This window comes from Drosophila mojavensis, unplaced genomic scaffold, assembly GCF_018153725.1.
Source record: "Drosophila mojavensis isolate 15081-1352.22 unplaced genomic scaffold, ASM1815372v1 contig_80, whole genome shotgun sequence".
NCBI classification, from domain to species: Eukaryota; Metazoa; Arthropoda; class Insecta; order Diptera; family Drosophilidae; genus Drosophila; species Drosophila mojavensis.
Window position 1 is genome coordinate 9,158,976 of NW_025318906.1, and position 23,599 is coordinate 9,182,574.

The following is a 23,599-nucleotide window of genomic DNA, read 5'->3' on the forward strand; positions in this document are numbered from 1 at the left end:
TTTAATCTGTCAAGTTTACTGTACGCTATTCGCTCTGTAGATAATGGTTACTGTCCCTGCTAACCACAAATGTACACATATAATAGCATAAACTAGAAAAAAATATTTAGCTTATGTTCTGCTATCTGTGCTACGGTAGGTTGTTGTCTGGGCTAAACGCTTGTTATACACGCGCACGGTTAAGTTTCTGAATATTACACCAGGTGGCGCTAGTTGCAAACCGACGTTAATTTTAAAATGAACAATTTTGCGATAAAATCATATTTAAGGTACAAAATCCAATCTTGAGCACATATTGTTTGCAGCTCTAAATATTAAATATACAAAGCAATTATATCTTATATACATTTGTATTATTGTCATATTCTTTTGCAAAGATTGCGTCTGCCACTAATCTACTATCCATACACAAATGCACAGATATACACAGCTCGAGAAGAAAATGTTAAAAAGTGCGAGCGGAAACAAGGCTAAAGCAGAATCCGAAAAAGTTCGACGGCACAAAGTTAACGTCAGATTATTTCTAAGAAAACAGATTGTGCACGGCGCCATTCTTTTCGTCTCGCTCACACTCATCGCGCCTAAAGCGGATCACTCTCCTAACGGGACTCTACTTTTATGCATACATATTCGTGCACAAAAACGCCGCGGTACAATTTCTATTTACATACAGACATACCATAGAATTATGAATTATGTACATAGTTGAATTGTGCATTTACACTTGTAGGCCGGGAGATGTGCAATATGATAAATACAATTTAAATACATATTGTCACATAGCACGGCCTAAAAATGGATACATTTAAACGATATTTATGGTGAAAATTTATTTTAAATACACAAATCATTTAAATCGACGGGCTCACAACTGTTTTATAGGCCGGGAGATGTGCAATATGCTGAATAAATTGATTTCAATAATTCATATTGTCACAAATACCGTCCTGCAAACGCAGCTGAAAATTTGACATTTTTCGTTTTTTCTTTTGAAACTTACTTGGGAATATGATAGCAAAGAAGCTTAAATTGCAGACTACACATTATAATATCTGCGAATTAAGACGTGTTAAATATTTTATCCTTTTTCCGGCCGTGAAAAGTGCAATACTTGTAAAATAAAAAGAATTGACACAATTCACAACCGGAAAACGAATGCAAAAAAGCTTGGCTAAAAGTTTCACTCGAAGCATTTGCAAAAAAAAAAAATACACAATTGAAAATCCCTCAAACGTTTAAATTCAAATTTTAAAAAATATCCTCAAAAAAAATTTATAAATTTTAAGCTTGAAAGCAGAACGATGTTAACTGAAAGACTGAATAAATTATAATGAAAAGCTGCTCAAAAATTACCAGCGAATTTTGGCTACTGCATATCGCTGTTATCCTGCTGTTAAGCTCAGAGAGGCGATTATAGATCTGACGATTAATTCAATTTTCGATTACTTGGTGCTGTATACTAAAACACTCGTTAAAATTCAAAAATGTATATGTAATAATCGAAAACTATTTAATACACATATCATATATACATATGTAAATGATACAAAATAATGTTATTTATGATAATGTTATTTATGAATGATTACAGCACTGCAAGGAGCTGATGTTAATCGACTAATCTAAAATATTCGATCAATGTCGAATGTATTCACAATGAACTGCTTTTAATTTATTTATAATTTGGAGTATATACAATTTGGTCATTTTAAAGCTAATCCACATTTCCTATCATTACTTTTATTAGATCCATTAGTTTTGGCTCCATTTCCTCGTAGTAATTCATTTGCTGTTGCATCAGGGCGTAAAGCTTAACGCGTTCATTTTGAATGTTTTGAATGCGTTCCCGGTTTTCTTTACTCTTTGCCAAGGCAATCTAGGATAGATAGAAATCATAATCAAATATAAGCAAAAAAAAAAAAAAAAAAAAAGAAAAAACAATGATGAATGCAAGCTTACCTCTATAGCTTTTTCCTGTGCGTTTATCTGCTTTTGTATAAATCTAATGCTGGAATCCATAAGACGCATGCGCACAGGTCTTGTCCTTTCCTCAGGTGTCAGCTTATGCACTTGCCTGAAATATTTATATTTTCAAAGTTCCATTTGGTCTATGCGTATCAAAAACCTTCTTACCAGTTTGTGCCTTTATAGGGTTCAAATTTCTCTTTGAGCACCTCAAGGGTTATTAATTTTTTGCCCACATCATTGGAAATAAAGAAATTTTCATTGATCTTGGGCAGCAGCTGGCTCATGCGCATGCGCACACGCTCAATCAAAGTGTCCTTGTTGAGAATTGTGTTCTCGTGCTCCAATAGAATCGCTGCGAATGGCTCCAGGCAGATGGGCCTACAATTGCAATATAAATATATCAATAACATATAATTTAAAGACAACGAAAGACTTACCCCATATCTGCAAACAAGTCAATTAATGCTTTTTCATATTCTCCCTTCACTTTGGCAGCGATTGGACTGTGCCTTTGGAAAGCTTCCTCAATATTCGGCTCAGACACACATTTTTTAATCGGCTGCGACATCTTTTATGATCAATTAAATAAATATCAACAATAACAAATTTGACGCGGCTTTAGCTTGGGTTGGCAATGTGACCGCAGCTATGAACAGCTGCTAAATACAGTTGCTATCAGTGTCTATCGATAGACCTCCACATAACAAATAGCTTATCGTTTGGGTGGAATATCTAATAAAATTGCGAAGATTGTTTTTGTTTACTTGTAACTTGTAATTGCATAAAAAGCCTCCAAGATGGGTAAACGACAGCATCAAAAGGACAAAATGTAAGATTTAACGCTTAATTTAAAATTATGGACTAACTGATAACGCTTTTTGGCAGGTACTTAACGTACACCGAGTGGAGCGAGTTCTATGGTGGCAAAAAGGTGGAATCTTTGGAAAATGAGCATATTAAATTTAAACGTTTGCCATTTGGCAATTGCTGTATAACCATGGCACCATTTGAAACGCCATACTGCGATCCTAATGGCAATGTCTTTGAATATGAGGCCATACTAACTTTCTTGAAGGCATTCAAAGTGAATCCCATTACTGGTCAAAAAATGGATTCTAAGTCCTTGCTGAAGCTCAACTTTTATAAAAATGCCAATGATGAATACCATTGTCCAGCTCTCTTCAAGCCGTTCAGCAAAAACTCACACATTGTGGCTGTGGGCACAACGGGAAACGTTTACTGCTGGGAGGCAATTGACCAGCTTAACATCAAGACCAAGAACTGGAAGGATTTGATTGATGATACGCCATTCCAGCGCAAGGATATTATAACAATACAAGATCCGCAACATTTAGAAAAGTTCGATATATCCAAGTTCTATCACATCAAGAAAAACCTGCGTGTTCTATCGGCGGAAGAGCAGTTGGAGCGCAAAGATCCCCAGGGCCGCATAAAGACAATGAATATGGAAACAAAAGAAACACTCGCACAGCTGCAAAAGGATTACCAGCCAGCAGAAGAGGCACCTACCAGCTCGAAGCGCACAGCAGACAAATTCAATGCGGCTCACTACTCGACGGGTGCTGTGGCAGCCAGTTTTACGTCCACTGCCATGGTGCCCGTCTCGCAGATTGAGGCAGCCATTATAGATGATGATCTGGTCAAGTACGAGCGCGTCAAGAAAAAGGGCTACGTACGACTTAACACGAATTTCGGGCCACTCAACTTGGAGCTCTACTGTGATCAGACGCCACGCGCTTGCGATAATTTTATAAAGCACTGTGCAGATGGCTACTACAACAATGTGCTATTTCACCGTTCCATCAGGAACTTTATAGTTAGTAACATTTGAATCTATATATAACTGATAGTAATAATGTTTGTGTCTCCTTAGATACAATGCGGCGATCCAACAGGCACTGGAGCTGGCGGCAAATCGATTTGGGGTAAAATGTTTGAGGACGAGTTCAAGCCAAATCTTTCGCACACGGGACGCGGCATTCTCTCTATGGCCAATTCAGGACCCAATACAAATGGCTCTCAGTTGTAAGTAAAGCTACTTAAATTACTAAAACAAATAACTTAAATTATTCCTTGCAGCTTCATTACTTATCGCTCGTGCAAGCAGCTCGATGGCAAACACACAATCTTTGGCAAGCTTGTTGGCGGACTGGAGACGCTGCAGAAAATGGAGAATATTGAGGTGGACAACAAAGATCGACCCATCGAGGACATTATCATAGAGAATGCCCAAGTGTTTGTCAACCCGTTCGAGGAAGCCGTAGAACAGTTGGCCAAGGAACGCGCCGAAGAGGCGGCCAGTAAGCAGGTGGCCGCCACAAAGCTGGAGCAGCAAAAACGCATGAACGAGCCGCTGAAAGTATATCGCTCAGGAGTTGGGAAATACCTGAAACCAAATGCACCTAAGAAACCAGATCCTCAAGAGCAATTGACAGCTGCACAGCCGGCGAAAAAGAAGAAAGTTGCAAATGGTTTCGGCGACTTTGCCAGCTGGTAGTTGTGCTCGAAAAAATACACAAATTTTATTGTTTAACAAGTCCTTTGGTTCATTCATTCACTCTCCTCGCGCTCGCGATTTTGCCAGTTCTTTTTCATCTCCTGTAGTTTTCCTTGCCGGCGTTTGCGCTCCGTTGACTTTTTCTGATCGAGCGCCTTCTGCTGAGCTGCAATGGACTTTTCTCCGTTTAGGTGGACATCAAGTTTTTCGAGCAGTATTTTACGGGCTTCGATACGATTCTTGGAGGCCAAGCGGTGCAGATGGCATTTGACGGTGATGCCCGTTGGCAGATGACGCAAAAAGACACAATTGTTGGTTTTGTTCACGGCCTGTCCACCGGGTCCGCTGCCACGCATCAATGTCTCCTCAATATCCGACTCCTGCAGGGTTGGGTAACGTGAGTAGTCCAAGTGGGCGTTGGAGGCCAGCCGACAGAGGTTGCTGGAGAGTGAACCAGCTAAGGAACGCAACTTGAGCATTACTAGAGTATGCGCCCTTTTTTCAGCAACGTTTCACCACGCTAAGTAAATATTTTAAATGAAATTTAGTTCCCTTTTCTTGTGATATAACTACTTACCTTAAAATTAAATTCAATTTCTTGAGCGTTTGTTAGTTGTCTATTTTCGCGGAACTCGTGTCGCACTCGACCAAGGAAATAATTCTTATCCGTTAGCTTTAAATGATTGCCGTATTTGATGAGATGCTTATAAAGCCGGAGCACTTGCTGTCGGGTAGGACTTAACATATTTTTTCCTAAATTTCTACAAGAACCTGTTGTTCTTAAATACGTAAATGAACGGTGCTGCCAGACAATACGTATAAGAGTGCTGCCACATAGTCGGTGGCAATCAGCTGATGATAGTAAATGGAGTCTGCATATCCAAAAATAAAAACACATTTCATTATCGTCATAAAAACCGGAGTTGCCACATCGTCTTTGCGGATTTTTACGCCAATTTAATCAGCTGGCCATGTTATCTACAGTTAATCATATTATGATTAACTTCAGATAACAATGTGTAAATACATATGTATGTACGTGAGCAAAATCTTATTTAGCTATCACCACTAATCATAACTTGCTCTAAAAACTAAAAGTCATTGCATCTGGCAATATTTATTTTTGCTCATTCACAATGACCAAGCTTAAGTGAATTGTTATCTCCAAATTTAACACTTGTAATCCATTCACTGTTATCAATATCTTCATCAATTTGAACATTATGCAACTGACTCAGCTCAAACATTTCCTTCATCTGGTGGGCAATTTCACGATCAACAATTTCGCCACCTTGTGTCAAGGACGCTTCAACAATTTCCACCTCGGTCTTTTCTTGAGTGAACATTTCAGCGCTCGTGAGTTGTGGCGGTGCGACCAGCCACGGCAGAAATGATGCTGAAATGCCCAGGGAATATGGCAAAAAGCGTATGTACTCCTGCAGCAGAGTCTCGCGACTGAAAGGAAACATTAATTACAATCTATATAAACTTCATTATGTCATCTTACTTCAAGAATGCTGGAAGTTGTTCATTAGATTGCTTCGTATAGCTCTCAAACAGCGCCTCGCAATAATCATCAAAAATAGTGTCGAAATTTGAATAGCGCACATCTGCCAGCACAGAATTGGCTAGAAAGACGGACAGATCTATCATGGGCGAGGACAGACGCATTGTCTGATAGTCGAACATCATGATATCCAGGGGTGTTCCACTGCTGTCCGTGTCGTACTTGTAGGCCACATTGTTCCTCAGATAGTCGCCGTGGCAGAGTGTGGAGAGGGGCTCGCGAGGCGCCACTCGCTGGCGTCCATAGCCCACACTGCTGTACACCAATTGTTGAAACTTTTTGACAAACTCCTTATCCACTTCGGGATGGTAAGTGTGAGTTGATTGAGCAGCACGTTGCAGTCCAACTTTTGATATTAAATCCCACTCGGGACTAATGGTGTCATTAGCAAAACGTGATTCTCTAAAGCAGCCCGAAAGCTCCTTAAAACGTTGGGGCTGATTGTGCTTCAGAGCATAGCCAAAGCCATGAAATCTGCCCAGATATTTGACTGAGAATGTGTGAGGAAAATAGAGAATAAGAATACCTGCTGCTCATCTTTGAACTCACCTGCAATGCGCACATGATCCAGACTCAAACCATATCTAGCCTTGGTCACACTCCAGCCATCCGAAGCAAAGTCACCCAAGATGATCACAGCCGAATCCGCTTTGATCTCTCCGTAATAATACGTGGGTGCGGTAAATTTGTTATCGCTCAGTTTCCGTATAATGGGCAGTATATCCGTATAAAAACAAATTTCGTTGTGAAATAAGTTCTCAAATTGAGCGTCGTTGTAAGCCTCAGCTGGAATCTCTGGCGTTTTCTGTGTGTGTTAGAGGGAGATAGAGAGAGGGAGAGTCAATTAAGCGTAGCTTAGTTTGCGCAATCCCATTGTCCCACTTACAAATTGTCTAATATAGTATAGCTTCTAATGTTTATATAGTTAAATATAGTTTGTGATGCATGTAACATAGTCAAGCATATATATGAAGTATATAATGTAAAGCAAAGTAACCATAATAGATTTATACTATATAATGCATCTATAGTTAAGTATATATCATTCAGTACGTATATACATATATAGTATATAACACACCTTAACAACCATTTTACGCTGGTACTGCTCGCCGGCGTATTCGAATTGAATTGTCGCTCGATAGCATTGTGTCAACATGAAGGCCTCCTCGGGCCCAATCACAGTGATTTCTATATCCCCAACCTTGAAGCTCGCCAGCTGTGCTTCGCTGTAATTCTCAACCAGACGTCCATTTTTCAGAATCTCTGGCAAAATTGTGCTGGTCAGCCAGTCGATCTCTTTATCAACACTCAACGCCATTATCTAAGCATTCGTCGAGAACCATTCAGCTTCGTGAATAACAAGCAACTACTTGTTGGACGGCAATGTGGCCAAGTTTTAAGCGACAATCGACGATCGTGTGTAATACTACAAATATAGATGTATATATGTGTGTATATGCAAATGTAGTATATATGTATGTATTCTTCGCGCGATTGATTTGTCTAACATTGTTTGTTTGGTCTCATCCGAAATGTTTACGAATTTATCGCTGTGAGGTAGGAACAATGTAGACTATGTATACCCCCTAGTAGTTAAGACAATAATAATAGTGATAAGATAAGATAAGATATTTGCTACGTGGTGGGAAGCTCTGCGAAGAGCATTTATATTACTTTGTAAAATTCAATCAATTTCGTACAGTTCAGTTGGGTCGTTTAAAAATTTGGCAGCCTCTTCAGACCACTTGGATGTATCAATATTCTCATCTATTTGCACATTGTGCAAGCGGCTCAGTTCGTATAATTCCATTAGCTGGTGAGCTATTTCACGATCTACCAACTCGCCGCCTTGTTGCATGGCTGTCTGCACAATTTCCTTGGTCGAGATCTCTGATTCGAAGTTTTCTGCTGGCGATGTTTTCGATGGAGCAACGAGCGACATCAGAAAGTAGGAGGTTATATGTATGGCATAGGGCAAGAATCGGATATATTCCCTTAGTAAATTCTCACGGCTGCAAGAAGTTAAATTGGCTATTAATATGGACCGATCTAAATCTTAACCTAGTATACCTTAAGAACTCCGGCAATTGTTGCTTTGAATGTTTTCTATAGCTTTCAGCCAAGGCATTGCAGTAGTCATCAAAGAGAGTATCAAAATTCGCATAACGCACTTCGGCGAGCAGAGAAAGAGCCAGGAAGACGGATAGATCTATCATGGGCGAGGACAGACGCATTGTCTGGTAATCGAACATCATGATATCCAGGGGTGTTCCACTGCTGTCCGTGTCGTACTTGTAGGCCACATTGTTCCTCAGATAGTCGCCGTGGCAGAGTGTGGCGAGGGGCTCGCGAGGCGCCACTCGCTGGCGTCCATAGCCTACATAACTGTAAACGAGCTGCTGGAATTTCCTAATAAATTCCTTCTCCACTTGTGGCTGATATTTTGCTACAACTCTTTCGGCTCGCCTTAGGCTGACTTTATGCTTCAATGCCCACTCCGTGCTGAGGGTATCCTTGGCGTAACGAGCTTCCCGCAGCTTCGCAGTGAGCTGCTGGAAGCGCTCCGGCTGCGTTTGCTTCATGGCAAAGCCAAAGGCATGAAATGTGCCCAGGTACTTAACTACAAGTTTACAAATATAAATATATATATATATTCATGAAATTGATATTATTTTGCAGACTCACCTGCTATGCGCGCATGCTCCAGACTCAGGCCGTACATGTCTTTGGTCACACTCCAGCCATCGGATGCAAAATCACTCAGTATGATCAGCGCAGCATCCGCTTTGATCTCGCTATAATAATATCTGGGTGCAGCGAACTTGCCGTTGCTCAGCTCCTGTATGACTGGCAGTATCTCGGTGTAGAAGATAACTTCATTGCTGAACAGGCTTTCAAATTGTATCACATTGTATAGCTCGGTCGATAGCTTGGGCGTTTTCTGTGCAAATCATTGTAAATATAGCTTAGGTTATCATCGTCACGTAGATTCTAATAATGTAATTCCTTGTCTAGTCTTGCTGCTATAAAATATTGTTTATCTTGGCTAAAAGTTACGATAAGAACTTTTGTTTTACCTTTACTACCAATTTCTTCTGCAGCTGCTGCCCTGCATATTTAAGCTCTACCGTAGCTCTGTAGCATATGGTCAGCATATATGCCTCATCGACGCCAATTACATTGATTTCAACGCTCTTCACTTCGAATGTTTCCGCCAGGGATTCGTCGTACTCATCGAGAAGTTTTCCATTACGCAGAATCTTTGGCAAAATAATCTCCGTCAGCCATTTGATCTCATTCTCGACTATCAGAGACATTTTTTTTTTTTTTTTTTTTTTTTTGCTTCTTGTTAGCTGGACAAACCTTTTGCAACTGAACTTGAATGCTGTCTGTATTATATGATATAAATATATACGCTATCTGACTGTTATCTAAATAGAATTATATCTATCTATCTTACCTATGGATCTTCGCTATTATCTGCGTAGATTATAACCAGCCCATTTTTCACTCCACATTCTCACTTTCTCTTTTTACTTTATTTCGTCTCATATTGCTTTGATAAAATATTCAAAATTTTAACGCCATTTGTGCAATTTGCGGTTCTAATTAGCAGGCGACAAATGCCCTATCATCCGAAATGGTATAGGCTCTCGTTCTCTGACTCGTTGACCTCCCCCAACGACTATGTCATTCGCAAGATATCCAACGGCAGCCACGAAGTGAGACAAGCCTCCAAGTACACTGAGACCTTCTTTGAAGTGCCCACCTCGAGTGTAGCCCCTTTGCCAAAGAAGGTCAGACGGCCGAGAGCCAAGCAAAGCAAACCAAAGGCCGAAAAGCCTAACGAAATTCTGGAAGTAGACGAGCAATTCGAGATCAAGCAATGTTCAGCGTTAAATCAATTCGAGCGAGAACTGCGTTATCGTGAGCTGAAGCGCTACTATGCCAAACTAATTGAGTCGGAGCGAAGCGCGGATAAAACATACGCCCGAACGTGTCCCAACTGCGGCTTGGTTAAGCCTCGTAATGTCCGCAAGGACATCAGCAAAAATGTGTATTGTTCGGGTCCAGACACGATGCTGCAGAATGAAAACCGGGCAATCTAGCTGAAATCTCAAGGATGCTGCCCAGGAGTTGACTCCGATGGTAATGGTATTCCTTCACTTGAGAGTGTCGATTGAGTTGGCAGTGCGTAGAAGCTGCTGCTCAAACTACGCTCTCAACTGAGGGAGGCTGTGGAGATCTCCAATTTATGATAAAGTCATGCCAAAGAAGGTGCAGCTGCCATCATTCTTTCACTTCAGAGTAAAATCGAGAGAACATGTCAAGGAAACTACTCTCTCCAAACATACTCTCAGCTGAGAGATTGACAAGGCATCTGACGAGCCTGACCTTCCATTATTTTTAAGGTCAAAGAAGTTGCTGCTGTCAATACACTCCCACTGTCCAGAAGGATGCTGCTCTATAGACATTCCTTCCCTTCAGAGTATAGTTCGAGAGAGCAGATAGTTGCTCTCCCCAGCTATGCTCTCATGTGAGAGAATGGATCTACAGAGTGCCCTTCCCACAAGTGGTTAGCACCATCTTGGGCATATAATCGTGGCCTGCTTTGGTCTACAAATAAAATCGAATAAATTAACGTGTGCGTCCAAAAATCTCATTGCTTGTCGTGTTTATGTCAACTGGTCTCAGTTAGAAACAAAATTCGTTGTTGTCAACAACTCTATTCCATCATTGAATTCTCCCAGTTTGCGACAACACATTTGGCGCCATGCTGTATTCGGATCCACCACAGGCGACGAGGTCAACTCAGACGGAGCCTCAGCCAATCGAGCAACCAAAATGCGTTCCACTGATGATGGTCGATACGGATGGCAAGAAGAGGTATTGCTATCATGGCGGCAAATGTCGTTGCCAGCAATGCGATATCATACGCCAAAAGCAGCTGGACGAGCTGGATGTGAACCTGGATGAGTTCATACCGCATTATCATCTCCACCTGGAGCCGACGCTGCGTCAGGTCAAGCAGAAGCAATACAGCCTGAAGGCCAGGTACACGTCACCAGAGATGGGGGAAATGCTGCTCAAGGATCACCTACGGATCGTCAAGGAGATACCCATATACTACTTGCCGGACAAGTACTACACCAAGTACGTGTACAACTATGAGAATCCACAGGAAAAGGGAACGCAAACTGAAATCCTGATTGGCAACTATGGAGTCGATGGTTGTCCGTGCGCACAGAAGAACGTTTGCTGGGACATATAAATGACATGCGGAGGGACGGGCGTTGATAGGTCGCATAACCAATGGAGATCCTACTAAGTCGGTTGAACTAACAACAACAACAACAACAACAACTTGGAGAATAAAATGTTTCGAGATCAATTTGCTGTCAAGTTTGTTTTTCTTTTGACTTTGGCTTGGGGGTTTGACAGCCAGAGAGCTCATAGCTTAGTAAGCTGAGGTTAAATTTTTAGATAATTATTTTATTTCAAAATTTTTCGAACTAAATTTGTATCGCTACAATGCGACGGTTGCGGAACAGCAAATATCAGCAAGTTGGAATCTCTCTGTTGTGGAGGCGCAACTACGGCGATGATGCGAACGTGATGGGGGCCACGGCAGCCGTGGTCAAGGGCGAACTGCGCACGAAGGACGTCAGTGTTCTACCCCGTTCCAGATATGGAGGTATCACACATGTCACCCTGCTCTGTGGCGAGACCATAATCGGGAAACAGGGCGCCAAGTATGTCACCTCGTTGCTGAGCAGCGCCCGGGTGCCGGTCGATGTGCAGCGCATCTTCGTGAATCAGGGCCAGGAGTACTACAACTCGGTGCTGCGCAATCGCGCTGCGATTCATGTAGATATACAGCACGACGCGAAGGCGAAGAGCCAATCGTTGAAAATCTGCAACGATCTGGATTTGCATGTCTTTATGACCAACTTGCGCAGCTTTCCCGGCTTCAATTGTCGTTTTCCGAACGTCGATATCCAGCTGATCGCACAGAACAACATGGGCAACTATGCCGAGCTGGAGTACTCGCCGGTGGAGGGCGTCATCGAGGGCTTGCGCGTCATCAATAGCAAGGACATCAAGAGATTTCTGCGCTTTGCCTTCAAGGTGGCCATTGCGAAGAAGCGGCGAAAGGTGACCATTGTGCACAAGTCGTCCGAGTGGCCCAAGACCGAGGGCGTCCTGCTGGACGTCGCCTCCAAGTTGGTGAAGAAGGAGTTCCCCGACATTGAGACGGAGCCAATGGAACTGGATCGCTGTGTAGCGCGTCTCATACTCGAGCCACAGAACTTCGATGTGGTGGTGACCAGCGATCTCTACGGCACATTCATGGCCACCATCTGCAGCGCGATCTGCGGTGGCTCCAATCTGTTCTCGTCCATCGAAATTGGGGATCATCATGCGGTGTTCAAGCCGTTGCAAACGAAACTATCGCTGACCAACTACAAGATGCTCAGTCCGTATGGGATCGTGTCCACCTGTGTCGATCTCATGCACCATCTGGGCCATCATCAGTGCGCGAAGGCGCTGTGGAACGAAATGCTGCGCACCATGGAGGAGGGCATCAAGACGGGCGACTTTGATGGCAAGGATCGGGGCGAATATGTGATATGTAACATCATGAACAAGTTGCGTTGCAATATGTTTAGCAAAATATCCAGCGATAATTAGATATGTATATATAAAATTGTGCACATTTTATCTTCTTATTATACAAATATTCACATACATATATATATACATATATATATATCTACGAGAAAGTATCTTGACTAAATTTATTTCTGTATTCGATTTCGATATACATAAAATTCACAAAATACATTTAAAAAGAATTATGTGCAATTCAAATCAATCGATTATGATCAAAAGTTGCGTCTCAGATTTTTGGATCTTTCTCTCTGCGTGCGGGGAATAAGGGAAATGAATAGATATATATACATACAAATATGTAGATATATGTGACGCACCTGCTGATCCTCAGTGCGCAGATTGCTTTGGGTCGTCTGCATTTTCCAATCGTCCGTAAAGGTCACCAGCTCCACGACACACTTGAAGGAGACATTCTTCCTCATCTTGAGTCGATTGTGGTGATGATTGTGTAGAACTCGGCCCTTCTTCTTGTTGGGATACTTCATGTAGTCGTAAACGATGGGCTGCTCCTCGATCTCCGTTTGTGATGTGGTCGGCGACTCTGCTTTCTCCTCCGCTTTGTCCCCCAACTCTGTCGCACCGCCTGTTTCAGAAATAGATTGCTTCTCCTCTGTCTTATCGATCTCATCCATGATTGCTTAGAATTTTGTTGAATTTAAAAACACGTTTGCTTTCACTGCTCCAACTTTGATTTAAAATGCCTAACTAAAATGCAGCTATGAGGTATTTGAAATTTATTTTTTTACTGGGTGAAGGAATTTTGTTAAAATCAAGATTCGGTTCTGTTACAAGTAACACTCTGAATGAGTTTTTTGTATTTTGATTAGCTTTGCTAAGTGCTTTTAATATTGTGAAGTGTTTGTAAGGTATCCATCAGTCGAGCCAGAAATAATAAAGTAAACTTGGAGTTCGCTCTATGTTCTCTGTGACTTTAATTTGTAGAATGGGTGAGAGTATTTTCAAGTCGAGCATGCCATAGGGTAAATAAGATAGAGTTAAATAAGGAAAGTGAATCGAAGGGGTAAGATAAAGAATCTCTGATTACAGAACTTAAATTTATCTATCCCATATGAATATATAGCTTGAAATATAATTATAATATAATTGTTGCTCTTTGATAACAAGTCTATAAATAGAGTTTGGTTTAGTCCAAGCAATGGCTATGGCTCACATAAAGGCTTGCAAATGAAGCTAGCCCACAATGATGATAATCATGATGATAATAATAATAATGGGCCATTAGGTGCTGTGCGTGTGCAATAAACTTTGCTACAATTTCAATAAATTTATGCGTAAGCAGCGCCAGAAGCAAAAACACTGTAAACAACTACATAAATATACAGCAGACAGTCAGAGAGAGAGACAGTGGAGGAGAAATAGCTTAAGAGAGGGAGAGAGATAGCAATTGTAATAGAGACTATAGAGCTGGGAATATAATTGAAGCCTGAAGTGCTAAGAGAGCGAGAGAGGAAGAGTAGCATATTTGAATACAACAGGCCGAAAGAGTGAGAGAAAGAGAGAGAGAGAGATGCTAATAAAATGTAGCATATTTAGAGGCGCCGAAAAGCAGAACAAAAATAAATAAATTGCTACATGTGTAAGCCCCTAGTCGATACTTTATCATCATGCAAATGGGTTGCTGCATTTGGGTCCGCAATGTTAATAAGCACAATAAATGGCTGAGACACTGCGATACACGCGCACAACACAAATAACAAATAATACGCAACAAACACACACAATGTAAATAGACAAATCCTTGCCTCAGGCCACGTCTAAGTTATGGCTCCGATGGACGATGGGACAAATTGAATGCATTTCGCACAAATTAACAAAACTTTTCAATGTGGATTTTAAAATGATATGCATATATATATATATATTACTATATGCTATATTACCATATGATAGAAAACAAGTACTAACATTGTGAACAAGTTAATGCTTGTTCAGGATACATTGGAAGATTTTGTATATATTTTTTTTATACATACATATATAGTATTTAAAGGGGGAATCTACTATAACTCAACTGGCTTTCGATATATATCTTTGAAAGATAAATTTCTACACAATTTGCCATACTTCACTCGATGCTATGAGAGATAGACAAAGAGCTTATTTCTACATGAGACCCAAAGGTAATTCTTGACTACCTGAACAGGATGGAACAGAAAAAACTTCTCATTGACCAAATATGAGATATGTATATAAGATATCTATATATTTAAAATATTATAAGATCTTTATATTAGATGACGGAACTTAGAGGAACATTGAACAAATCTAATATAGCCGTTCACTTCGTATGGAAAGAGATTTGTAGAGAGTTAATAATCATTAAAATAAATAATATAATACCATTTTTCATTCCTGATGGCAACAAAAATTCAATACTGATTATTTCTGCAGATTTTAAATAATTGAGTATTTTAATAAACATACATTTTATATTTCAATATAAAATAAAAATTTGTTCCCAAATCTATTTATTTATTTATGCTAAATATATAATAATCCGCAACATTTCAGTTTCACACAAAATAATACTTCCAAAGAGAGATTCTCGAGCCACTGTGCAATAGTCAAGCAACACTCAGACACCTCAATTTATACACGCATGTAATTTATTCACATATATATATATTTTGTACATATATCAAAGCCAAAAAAGTACATCAAAATAAAGTAGAGTTCAATATTCCATTCAGAATTCCTAGACGTTGCCGACGCCCCAGCGTCTGTCGGCTTCCCGGCACTGGCCCGTGCAGTGGACATGGAGTCCAAACGTGAACCTGGGTCATTGTTCCATCAGGACAAGTTGGTTGTTGTTGTTGCCGTTGTTGCTGCTGCTCAGCTTGGCTTTGGCCGTGTTGCACATCATCACGAAGGTGAGCAGCGTTAGCTCCAGCATCCGGCAGACACAATAGGCAACCACATCCACCAAATGCTCCACGACGCCCAAATACAAACACATTTTCACCGCAAACTCACAAACTCAGCAATCTCGGATGGAAAAAGTCTTTTGGGTACAATTTCACTTTTATCCGCTTTGATATACGTTTGGCTTTTTACCGCTTGCAGCGCTGCATCGACAATGTTTATGTTGTCAACTATTCGCCATGCAAATACTTGGACAACATTCTTGTGGTCCTGTTGCTGCTGCTCCACGAAGCTCTCTCGATTTTCATATTTCTCTACAAAAACATTCCGCCGAATGGCATTGAGAAGCCAGCGAATGGTAGGTGCATGCGCAGCATCACTGTACTCTCTCGCTCTCTCTCTCTCTCCCTCTTTCTCTCACTTTGTCTCATGCTTTGAGCATTTCACAGGCTAGCCACAGTCAAAGTTTTTGGCCCCACTTCCTGTTCTTTAATTTAATGAAGATGCATTTATAACGATAGAAGCAGTTCTCTGAGTGCTTTGAGTACCGTATAAATAGGTCAGATTATTTTCATTTATACACAATTAGAAGAATAACAAAGGAGAAGTTCCGATGAAGCCAGGTAAATGGTACAGCCATGTGATATCTTACATACATATAATTTGAATGGTATTATAATATATATATTTATAGAATTTTAATAGTAATAGGAGATCTATTTTTTTCTTTTATTTATTATGCTTTTATGTTACTTTTTTTTTTAACTTTTTAAACTCCTAAATTTGACAATTAATTAGCTGAAGACTTAGTAAAAGTTATTTAATTATTTTTACACAATGAACGAGTAGTTTTTTATACAACTTATAAAGAAAATATAAATATATAGCTAACCTACTGATACAGCTAATGATTTAATAATCCAATCTTAATCTACATAAATACTTTAAAACTCACTTTTCTCTAGTTTTTTTTTCAGCTATCATATCATTTGTAAGCTTCTATCTGATAAAGCTGTACGACCTAGGACTCGAGCCAAAATGTATAAGACTCGCACAACAAAATAGTCGCGTGTCGAGCTAAAAACCTAAAAAAAAAAATACACTTATAAATAGAAGGTAATTCAAAAGGTAATCCAAAGGACATTTACTAAACACTCCAGTCGAGAGCTCGGCTTGGTGCTGGCCATATGGTGTCGGTTGCATTGCGCTGCAACATATGGTCAGTAGACGGGGAGGCACTAAAGAAATTCAACAGCGAGTTAATTGATGTGCCACAGCCAGTCGACGAGTCGACGAACCGACGAGCTGAGTTCGAGTCCGAGTCGAGTCAGACGGTAGCTCATCCTCCCTCTCGCTTACACTGTGTGTGCCGTTGAGCGTGAAAGTCACAAATTATAGAAAAAGAGATCAGATGCCATGATAGCGGCAATTTGGCAAGCTATGACGCGTGCCAAGGCGAGAGCGGACCAGCAAAGGTCAAAGTAGTAGGCGGGTGCAAGAGAGATAGACAGATAGAGAGAGAGAGAGAGAGAGAGAGTGCGCGCACATCTAACCCCCAAATGTTAACACTGAAAAGAGAGAGGAAGGAGAGAGAGAGAGAGAGAGAGAGAGATCCGCCCCTGTTGATGATCCTTGATATGTTAATGATGAAGATCCTTGCTGCCTGGCTGACTGACTGGGCAAGGGGTCATTTGCTTGCCTCAAACTTGGTCAGCGCGGCGGTAAAAATATTTATACAACTAGCCCAAAGGGTGGCTTCAGCAGCTCGTGCCACACACGAGTCTCTGTGGCAATGGCAGTGGCAGCGGCAGCGGCAGCAGTTGCGGCTCAGCACTCGAGTCGTCCAGTCGAACGCCAACCATGAGTCGCTACTACTCATCGGAGGAGGACAACTGCTCCTCGCAGTATCTCGGCAGTCCCAACTATAATCTAACGCAGAATTTCAACCAGCTCAGCTATCTGACGCCCGTTTGGCAGTTCCTGGAGCAGCATCAACAACACCAACAACAACAGCAGCAGCAGCAGCAACAGCAACAGCAACTGACGTCGATCCCCAACTATGATGATTCCCTTGCCATGCCGGCGAGCGTCGCGTGGAGCGTGGAGAGTGAGCAGCCAGTGAGGAAGCGCAAGCTGGAGTCACGTCGCTTATCCGATTCCACTGGCTTGATCCTCAGTCCCACCGTGCAGAAGCGCCGCAGGCAGGCGGCCAATGCACGCGAGCGCAAGCGCATGAATGGCTTGAACGAGGCCTTCGATCGACTGCGTGAGGTGGTGCCAGCGCCCTCGATCGATCAGAAGCTATCCAAATTCGAGACCCTACAAATGGCTCAATCGTACATCTTGGCCCTATGCGATCTGTTGGACAACAATGGCGAGGATGTGGATGCTGCGGACTACACGATCTTTGGCGGCAGTGAAAACAGCTTCGAGCTGGCATCTCCACATTGATGCTCGACTTATATTTCTAGACTCTAAGATTTAAGGTTTGTGATTTCTCTTCTAGCGATTAGCATAAATGATATTGTACTAAATAAAGAAAAGGTAAAAACAAAGATGTGCAGCTGAGTCTCTCACTTAATGGGATAGCTATAACGGTTATTTGGGTATCTAGCTGAAACAGTTTGCAGCGCAGATCAATGGTACAAAGCTGATATATCTGTAGTCTAAGTTCAAACTCTAGTATTCTAGTATAAGTGGTTAAAATATATTTGGAATAGAGCCGAAGGCCATAGTAGCCAGTGCTGTTAAAATTAAGTTAGATCTTAATTTTTAATTATATCTAACTTTATAAAATAAATAAAAAATAATATTTGGAATATTATTATTATATATATGCCAAAAACTGCATAAAAAAAAAAAAAAAAAAAAAAAAAAACACAAAACAGTTGCTGAAAATTTAGAATTGAAAAGTTTTTTACGATGTCTAACCTTTAACTACATACAAAAATCAATTAGACGTTCTACGCTTCAATGCTTTCAGCAAATACTCATAAATTAATTACAAGAATTGAAGTAAAAACTTCATTGATAGGAAAACAATAAGTTTTGGGCGAAAACTCCCTAAGAGATGAGTAACAGAGTGTTATACTCCTACAGCACTGATGCGTAACGCCCCTAAAGCGTGCTTAAAAATGGGGTGTTCCAATAATATCCCTTTACGCGCACACCAAAAGGCCAAATGCAGTTTTTTTTAGTTGTTGAATAACATTTTATGTTTGGTTGGGTTGTGGTTGTGATATGTGTAAAGGAACTGAAGCTATGTTTAGATTGGGCTTTCGGTTGGCATTGCTGATCGTATTTCTATCTGGTTGGTAATGGTGGGGTTGATTTATCCAACTTTGACGCTTGGCTATTGTCAATCTTACAATCCTTCATGCTGAACGAATTCTTCGAGGCTCGGAAGCCTTGAGCCGGGGGATGCCATACAATTATATTGCCTTTGGAGACCTCGTAGTTTAGTTTTAAAAATGGATTACTTCTATACCGACAGCCTAAGTTTGACGTCTCAGTACCAGATCCGCCATTCTTCGGTGGCATTTCTCCTGGCAAACTTCTGCGTGAACCTGCAGGCTTCACATCGACGTCTGGCGGCGCGTTGCTTGCGATGTGATTGCTCAGCACATCTATTGTCTTCTCCGCCAATATGGCTGGCACTTCAAATGAGCATATCATGGACATGCCATCGCATGGTTGAGATACAACTGTCTGTTCCTGTATACTATAGCCGAGTTCTTCGGCACCTAGACTAATGTTCTTGCCGCCGTTCCGTATTCCAAAAATTTGATTGCATCGTTGGCCGCCGTGACCCTGGAATTCTAGGTAATGCCGCCGATCAGATAACATGACTTTCATTATATTTAAACTTACTGCTTAAGTTATCATCCTCCACACGACTTTGACGTTTGCCAGATGGACGAGATTTCGTACCCGCCGGTGAGCTAGATCTTTGTTTAGAAGTCTCAGTTTTTGTCACTCCATTTGTCGATTTAAGGTTTTTATTTTTGTATAAAACAGCCTGCTTGCATGAACAAATCTTTCTTCTGATAACCTTTGGTGGCCGGGGCTTTTGATTTAGCGGACTGCCGTCATTTGATTTGTAATTTTTGTCCTCAATCCCGTTTTGGGACACCACTGTCGCATTTACGGCTGCTTCGGGACATTCACATGCACTTTCTTTTCGTGGAGTATTTCTGTCATGTAAGGACATATCAAGGTCAGTCTCAACGGCTGCCTCGCACTGACAAACTATGTTCGTCTTAAACACTTCAGCTTGGTCGACTTTTGGTTTCTGTAGTTCTTCCTCGTCTGTAGGACATTCGCAATCTAGCATTTCTTCCACAGGATTTCCAAAATTTGCCTGTTGAGCCGGACATTTCTCTGGTATACAATCAATGTACCGAATCACATTGATGTCATCTGTAATGTGCTCCACTGTGCTCTGGTTATGTACAGGTAGCAGACTTTCTTCACATTGGCAATCCAGATTAACGTCGTTTTGATTATTAAAGTTCTCATATGTTTTTCCATAGACTTCCTTATATTGATTAGACGGACTTGTTGCATACTCCTCAGCTCGAATCTTCTGATCATTTTCATAGTTATTTCCTTCACTCTGATATTTTCGTGAGTTACAATCTTGGTACCTGGACCCCTCCTGGCGAAACGGACATTCGGAATGGCAAGACACATACAGATTAGCTTGAGGTGCCTGTTGATTCTGATAGTCCGGTTCTTCATTCTGATACGTTCGAGTGTATCTTGAATTCTCCTGATGAACCGGACATTCAGAATTACAGGCAGTATACTCATCGATTCGATTTCCCTGTTGTCTTTCATAGCCATTCTCTTCGACCTCATATTTCAGATTCGAATTACCATTTCCCCTGAAGTTTTCTTGAACAGTCGGTCCATTGTCATTGTTATAGGCTTTGCGATTATAGTCAGTGCTTTGATATTTTTTAGGTAAACATTGCCTAACGCATGCATTATACTCATCGTCGTCAATAACATCATTATTATATATAGGGGATGTATATGCTGATTCTTTAGCACGATCGTATTTACCACTGTAACAACAGGTATACTTTCTTTCTCCGGTCTCAGGCATATTAGGATCATACTCAGGCATATCTCTATAAACCTCATTTTTTGAAGCTCTTGAACGATTATTACTATCGGTTCGTCTACCAGTATTTCTAGAACCAGTTTGCATTCTTTCACGCGTATCAGAATTATACTCTGGCATATCTCTATAATTCTCATTTGTTGGAGGTCTGGAACGATACTTATCATCAGTTCGTCTACCGTCGTTCCTTGAACCAGTCTGCAATCTATCAGGCATATCAGAATCATACTCTGGCATATTTCTATAATTATCAGTTGTTGGAGATCTAGGACGATTATTATCATTGCTTCGACTGCGGACGTTACTAGGATCGGTCTGGAACCTTTCAGGAGTATCAGCATTATATGCTCGGATTTCTCTGTAATCTTCCTGGCGGCTTCGACCGTTGAGACGATCATAATCTGCATCTACTTCATAGTAATTCCTTTGGGTATTACTTACTGGATATGAAGTATAATTTTGATTTTTTCGAGTACTACTCCCCGATTGATAATTCGAGCATCTACAAATATTTTCACGTTGTCTTTGAGAATGATTTGGTTTGTATTCTTCACCGCTCATTCCTTTGTTGTCTCGGCTGCGATCGTACTCCGGTTCTGATTGTTGCCTATTACTTGGTTCAATATTAGTAGATCTTAGTTTATCACCTCTGGAATCATTAGACATTGTGTCAAACTTCCCTTGCTGAGCATCTTCAGGTACTGTTTCCATTGAATAACCCTGTTGCTGCTGAGCACTGTTCCTACGACTTTTTTGGGACGTTGTTTGTGGAAGTGAATTATTCTCCTCCCTAGTCCGTGCAGTATCCAGTGATTGACGCTTTGATGTTGAGGTATTTTCCTCATCACGGTAACGACGCGGGCTTCTAGCTTGTTTAGCTTCAAAGCCAGGTTCTCCAGTTTGCTGCATCGGCCTATTAGACTCATCATTTTCAGCTGGCTTCTTTGATGACGGACAGAGTATCACGTTCTCAATATTAAGACTTCTCAGTCTCTCTTTGTCATTCGTACAGTACTTTTTCTTTGAATGCTTATTTGCTGGCCGATTAGATGAGGTTTGCCGTGCCGAGTCATCTGCTGGCGTAGTTTTAGACAAGTCTTGTCGACCAATCCTACATTTCCCAGTCGCCTCACACTCACGATCTTGCATTTCTGGATTATTTCTGCAGTATTGTTCGTCGCCATAATCAGGATTGTCGTCACAGGGTCTATGCCTTATTTGAGCAGGTACTCTGTCATTCTGATAATCATTATTTTCAAAGTCTTGGGCTGTTTGCTTATATAATTGTGATTTAGGGCAATTGCTTTCATTGCATATTCCTCGAAAAGCTTCCGGTTCATCGTCCGCTAATGGATCATTCGCCTTGTCTGTCATTTGTCGGTTATTTCGATTATAGCCAGAAACGGCTCCATAATCTTTCTGCGGATAGGCCTCATAACCAGCCGAATCAGCCTCCAGTGGCGCATAAGTTCCATAATTGATTTCACAATTGACACCAACACACTTATTACTTCGCGTTAACTGCTCATCACCCGATGTGTGCCTGCTGACATTGCGATAGCATCTCTCACGATGATAATCACTTGAAGTATTATAGTTGGCATCATTGGTACATCTGAATTGTAACCTCTGCGCATTGGGTTCCACAAATCTTTGAAAGCCCTCACTATCGTAATAGCCGTCTGTTGATTTCGACCTGATTTTGTACCGACCCGTGAGAACTTTTTTCTTGGGTGCACAAGCGCATTTCGGATAGGTGACTTCGGCATACATATTCGTATTTAATGTATTACTATAATCCGCATTCATTTGGGGTGCATACGCTAGAGCCCATTGGCTATTACGATTTCGACTACAATATTCATTGTTGACACTTTGACTGCTGTAATAGCCATAAATTTGATTCCGTTCGTTTGGATTTTCTGATCCACTCGGTCGTCTTACATAGTTCTCATCTTCATCCTCATAGTAGCATGCCTGTTGCCAACGATCGCAGCCGGATTCACAACGTATTGGCAGCAGAATCGTTGCATCCATATCGTACGGCGGCAAAAGTAACTGCCTGGGTTCTGAATCGTGCGATTGTAGCCCAGTATTTGCAAAGGTATGTTCATATGATGACGGGATATGAAAATCAACTTGCTCGCTGTGAATGCTGCTCTCGCTGTTGCTCAACAGAAAGCCATCCTCAACAATGCAATTGATTTGATCCTGCACCTCTGACTAAAATAAAAATAGAATATTTTTCAAATGCACCGCATAGGCCATTAGATTGCATACCTCAATAGCCTTAGCACTAACACTGGGCTCTATCGCGTCCTTGAGAAACTGCAGTTCTTTGAAATAAGGTTGCTTCGGCACATGCGGATATCCTCGCAGTTTGCAACGTTTGATGGCCAACATTTCGGTTGCAAAATAATAACGTAACGATAATATTTGCAATTTAATTGCATCGACGCTTAATCCGTTATTGAATAAATGGGAAATGCGTTGCCAGGCTCTCTCTTTCATCTCCAAATTTCGAAAGCTGGACGATTTGGGATTCCATAGGCAATCATTGGCTCGATAAAGACGTATTAGTTTGCATATATCCTTTAAGCTGAGCTTACGCTTTTGACCGGTGGCCCCCATGTTAAACCAAAATTTTGTCAACTAGCCAACCGTTTTCACTAGCAATCTACCATAGCATAGTCCCTTCTTAGGCTATGGTAGCTGGTCTATTACGTATTGAACAATTTCAAATTTTGTAGTTTTGTATGCCAAATGTTAAATGTAGTGAACACGTCAAAAAAAATAAACAAATAAAAATTTTTTGAAAGTCGCCAAGCCTTGTTGGCAGATAATTCAAATAAGAGGT

The 23,599-nt window shown here is 41.0% G+C and overlaps 13 protein-coding genes across 14 annotated transcripts; 5 read left to right on the forward strand and 8 right to left on the reverse strand.

Annotated features, from left to right (window-relative positions):
• Window positions 1–1,646: 1,646 nt before the first annotated feature.
• LOC6579203 lies at window positions 1,647–2,632 on the reverse strand. The gene is made up of 4 exons (XM_002005063.4): window positions 2,406–2,632; window positions 2,134–2,346; window positions 1,960–2,074; window positions 1,647–1,876 (listed from the first exon to the last, which is right to left on the reverse strand). The coding sequence occupies exons 1-4, from the start codon at window positions 2,534–2,536 to the stop codon at window positions 1,715–1,717; spliced, it is 621 nt and encodes a 206-aa protein (XP_002005099.2). The 5' UTR covers window positions 2,537–2,632; the 3' UTR covers window positions 1,647–1,714.
• A 31-nt stretch (window positions 2,633–2,663) lies between these two features.
• On the forward strand, window positions 2,664–4,525 carry LOC6579204 (RING-type E3 ubiquitin-protein ligase PPIL2). Its single transcript, XM_002005064.3, has 4 exons — window positions 2,664–2,797; window positions 2,854–3,805; window positions 3,863–4,014; window positions 4,069–4,525. Exons 1-4 carry the CDS (start codon window positions 2,766–2,768, stop codon window positions 4,484–4,486), a joined length of 1,554 nt encoding a protein of 517 aa, XP_002005100.1. The 5' UTR covers window positions 2,664–2,765; the 3' UTR covers window positions 4,487–4,525.
• LOC6579205 (mitochondrial translation release factor in rescue) lies at window positions 4,459–4,965 on the reverse strand. The gene has a single exon (XM_002005065.3). It carries the CDS (start codon window positions 4,963–4,965, stop codon window positions 4,540–4,542), a length of 426 nt encoding a protein of 141 aa, XP_002005101.1. The 3' UTR covers window positions 4,459–4,539.
• On the reverse strand, window positions 4,459–5,313 carry LOC26528327 (MIEF1 upstream open reading frame protein). Its single transcript, XM_015163549.3, has 2 exons — window positions 5,064–5,313; window positions 4,459–5,006 (listed from the first exon to the last, which is right to left on the reverse strand). The coding sequence occupies exons 1-2, from the start codon at window positions 5,229–5,231 to the stop codon at window positions 4,968–4,970; spliced, it is 207 nt and encodes a 68-aa protein (XP_015019035.2). The 5' UTR covers window positions 5,232–5,313; the 3' UTR covers window positions 4,459–4,967.
• A 265-nt stretch (window positions 5,314–5,578) lies between these two features.
• LOC6579206 lies at window positions 5,579–7,489 on the reverse strand. Its single transcript, XM_002005066.4, has 4 exons — window positions 7,135–7,489; window positions 6,603–6,858; window positions 5,994–6,543; window positions 5,579–5,941 (listed from the first exon to the last, which is right to left on the reverse strand). Exons 1-4 carry the CDS (start codon window positions 7,372–7,374, stop codon window positions 5,614–5,616), a joined length of 1,374 nt encoding a protein of 457 aa, XP_002005102.2. The 5' UTR covers window positions 7,375–7,489; the 3' UTR covers window positions 5,579–5,613.
• A 203-nt stretch (window positions 7,490–7,692) lies between these two features.
• Window positions 7,693–9,412, reverse strand: LOC6579207. Its single transcript, XM_002005067.4, has 4 exons — window positions 9,134–9,412; window positions 8,742–8,997; window positions 8,127–8,676; window positions 7,693–8,068 (listed from the first exon to the last, which is right to left on the reverse strand). Exons 1-4 carry the CDS (start codon window positions 9,371–9,373, stop codon window positions 7,741–7,743), a joined length of 1,374 nt encoding a protein of 457 aa, XP_002005103.2. The 5' UTR covers window positions 9,374–9,412; the 3' UTR covers window positions 7,693–7,740.
• Window positions 9,413–9,495: 83 nt separating this feature from the next.
• Window positions 9,496–10,603, forward strand: LOC6579208. Its single transcript, XM_002005068.4, has one exon. It carries the CDS (start codon window positions 9,680–9,682, stop codon window positions 10,163–10,165), a length of 486 nt encoding a protein of 161 aa, XP_002005104.2. The 5' UTR covers window positions 9,496–9,679; the 3' UTR covers window positions 10,166–10,603.
• Window positions 10,604–10,726: 123 nt separating this feature from the next.
• LOC6579209 lies at window positions 10,727–11,448 on the forward strand. The gene has a single exon (XM_002005069.4). The coding sequence runs from the start codon at window positions 10,831–10,833 to the stop codon at window positions 11,326–11,328; it is 498 nt and encodes a 165-aa protein (XP_002005105.1). The 5' UTR covers window positions 10,727–10,830; the 3' UTR covers window positions 11,329–11,448.
• A 38-nt stretch (window positions 11,449–11,486) lies between these two features.
• Window positions 11,487–12,770, forward strand: LOC6579210 (isocitrate dehydrogenase [NAD] subunit gamma, mitochondrial). Its single transcript, XM_002005070.4, has one exon. The coding sequence runs from the start codon at window positions 11,589–11,591 to the stop codon at window positions 12,747–12,749; it is 1,161 nt and encodes a 386-aa protein (XP_002005106.1). The 5' UTR covers window positions 11,487–11,588; the 3' UTR covers window positions 12,750–12,770.
• Window positions 12,771–12,842: 72 nt separating this feature from the next.
• Window positions 12,843–13,547, reverse strand: LOC6579211. The gene is made up of 2 exons (XM_002005071.4): window positions 13,049–13,547; window positions 12,843–12,979 (listed from the first exon to the last, which is right to left on the reverse strand). The coding sequence occupies exons 1-2, from the start codon at window positions 13,361–13,363 to the stop codon at window positions 12,944–12,946; spliced, it is 351 nt and encodes a 116-aa protein (XP_002005107.1). The 5' UTR covers window positions 13,364–13,547; the 3' UTR covers window positions 12,843–12,943.
• A 1,789-nt stretch (window positions 13,548–15,336) lies between these two features.
• On the reverse strand, window positions 15,337–15,893 carry LOC6579212. Its single transcript, XM_002005072.4, has one exon. The coding sequence runs from the start codon at window positions 15,706–15,708 to the stop codon at window positions 15,532–15,534; it is 177 nt and encodes a 58-aa protein (XP_002005108.1). The 5' UTR covers window positions 15,709–15,893; the 3' UTR covers window positions 15,337–15,531.
• A 653-nt stretch (window positions 15,894–16,546) lies between these two features.
• On the forward strand, window positions 16,547–18,169 carry LOC6579213 (basic helix-loop-helix transcription factor amos). The gene has a single exon (XM_002005073.4). It carries the CDS (start codon window positions 17,475–17,477, stop codon window positions 18,063–18,065), a length of 591 nt encoding a protein of 196 aa, XP_002005109.1. The 5' UTR covers window positions 16,547–17,474; the 3' UTR covers window positions 18,066–18,169.
• Window positions 18,170–18,512: 343 nt separating this feature from the next.
• LOC6579214 (protein PFC0760c) lies at window positions 18,513–23,578 on the reverse strand. Of its 2 annotated transcripts, none has more exons than XM_002005074.4 (3): window positions 23,023–23,577; window positions 19,485–22,965; window positions 18,513–19,432 (listed from the first exon to the last, which is right to left on the reverse strand). In XM_002005074.4, the coding sequence occupies exons 1-3, from the start codon at window positions 23,371–23,373 to the stop codon at window positions 18,918–18,920; spliced, it is 4,347 nt and encodes a 1,448-aa protein (XP_002005110.3). In that variant the 5' UTR covers window positions 23,374–23,577; the 3' UTR covers window positions 18,513–18,917. The 2 variants fall into 2 exon arrangements, with proteins under 2 accessions (XP_002005110.3, XP_015019036.2); XM_015163550.3 differs by having other exon boundaries at window positions 19,268–19,424; window positions 23,023–23,578.
• Window positions 23,579–23,599: the final 21 nt, after the last annotated feature.

Excerpts from the sequence above, each read along its gene's own strand:
- LOC6579203 (XM_002005063.4), bottom strand. The coding sequence starts at position 2,536 with ATGTCGCAGCCGATTAAAAAATGTGTGTCTGAGCCGAATATTGAGGAA. Across the intron at positions 2,347-2,405 it reads GACTTGTTTGCAGATATGGG|GCCCATCTGCCTGGAGCCAT; the intron begins GTAAGTCTTTCG and ends TTGCAATTGTAG. Across the intron at positions 2,075-2,133 it reads CCCTATAAAGGCACAAACTG|GCAAGTGCATAAGCTGACAC; the intron begins GTAAGAAGGTTT and ends TAAATATTTCAG.
- LOC6579204 (XM_002005064.3), top strand. The coding sequence starts at position 2,766 with ATGGGTAAACGACAGCATCAAAAGGACAAAAT. Across the intron at positions 2,798-2,853 it reads CAGCATCAAAAGGACAAAAT|GTACTTAACGTACACCGAGT; the intron begins GTAAGATTTAAC and ends GCTTTTTGGCAG. Across the intron at positions 3,806-3,862 it reads GTTCCATCAGGAACTTTATA|ATACAATGCGGCGATCCAAC; the intron begins GTTAGTAACATT and ends GTGTCTCCTTAG.
- LOC6579205 (XM_002005065.3), bottom strand. The coding sequence starts at position 4,965 with ATGCTCAAGTTGCGTTCCTTAGCTGGTTCACTCTCCAGCAACCTCTGT.
- LOC26528327 (XM_015163549.3), bottom strand. The coding sequence starts at position 5,231 with ATGTTAAGTCCTACCCGACAGCAAGTGCTCCGGCTTTATAAGCATCTC. Across the intron at positions 5,007-5,063 it reads AAATTGAATTTAATTTTAAG|CGTGGTGAAACGTTGCTGAA; the intron begins GTAAGTAGTTAT and ends ATATTTACTTAG.
- LOC6579206 (XM_002005066.4), bottom strand. The coding sequence starts at position 7,374 with ATGGCGTTGAGTGTTGATAAAGAGATCGACTGGCTGACCAGCACAATT. Across the intron at positions 6,859-7,134 it reads AGCGTAAAATGGTTGTTAAG|AAAACGCCAGAGATTCCAGC; the intron begins GTGTGTTATATA and ends TAACACACACAG. Across the intron at positions 5,942-5,993 it reads CAACTTCCAGCATTCTTGAA|TCGCGAGACTCTGCTGCAGG; the intron begins GTAAGATGACAT and ends GTTTCCTTTCAG.
- LOC6579207 (XM_002005067.4), bottom strand. The coding sequence starts at position 9,373 with ATGTCTCTGATAGTCGAGAATGAGATCAAATGGCTGACGGAGATTATT. Across the intron at positions 8,998-9,133 it reads AGAAGAAATTGGTAGTAAAG|AAAACGCCCAAGCTATCGAC; the intron begins GTAAAACAAAAG and ends TGATTTGCACAG. Across the intron at positions 8,069-8,126 it reads CAATTGCCGGAGTTCTTAAG|CCGTGAGAATTTACTAAGGG; the intron begins GTATACTAGGTT and ends AACTTCTTGCAG.
- LOC6579208 (XM_002005068.4), top strand. The coding sequence starts at position 9,680 with ATGCCCTATCATCCGAAATGGTATAGGCTCTCGTTCTCTGACTCGTTG.
- LOC6579209 (XM_002005069.4), top strand. The coding sequence starts at position 10,831 with ATGCTGTATTCGGATCCACCACAGGCGACGAGGTCAACTCAGACGGAG.
- LOC6579210 (XM_002005070.4), top strand. The coding sequence starts at position 11,589 with ATGCGACGGTTGCGGAACAGCAAATATCAGCAAGTTGGAATCTCTCTG.
- LOC6579211 (XM_002005071.4), bottom strand. The coding sequence starts at position 13,363 with ATGGATGAGATCGATAAGACAGAGGAGAAGCAATCTATTTCTGAAACA. Across the intron at positions 12,980-13,048 it reads TGCGCACTGAGGATCAGCAG|AGAGAAAGATCCAAAAATCT; the intron begins GTGCGTCACATA and ends CCCCGCACGCAG.
- LOC6579212 (XM_002005072.4), bottom strand. The coding sequence starts at position 15,708 with ATGTGTTTGTATTTGGGCGTCGTGGAGCATTTGGTGGATGTGGTTGCC.
- LOC6579213 (XM_002005073.4), top strand. The coding sequence starts at position 17,475 with ATGAGTCGCTACTACTCATCGGAGGAGGACAACTGCTCCTCGCAGTAT.
- LOC6579214 (XM_002005074.4), bottom strand. The coding sequence starts at position 23,373 with ATGGGGGCCACCGGTCAAAAGCGTAAGCTCAGCTTAAAGGATATATGC. Across the intron at positions 22,966-23,022 it reads TTAGTGCTAAGGCTATTGAG|TCAGAGGTGCAGGATCAAAT; the intron begins GTATGCAATCTA and ends TTTTTATTTTAG. Across the intron at positions 19,433-19,484 it reads GGAGGATGATAACTTAAGCA|AATTCCAGGGTCACGGCGGC; the intron begins GTAAGTTTAAAT and ends GGCATTACCTAG.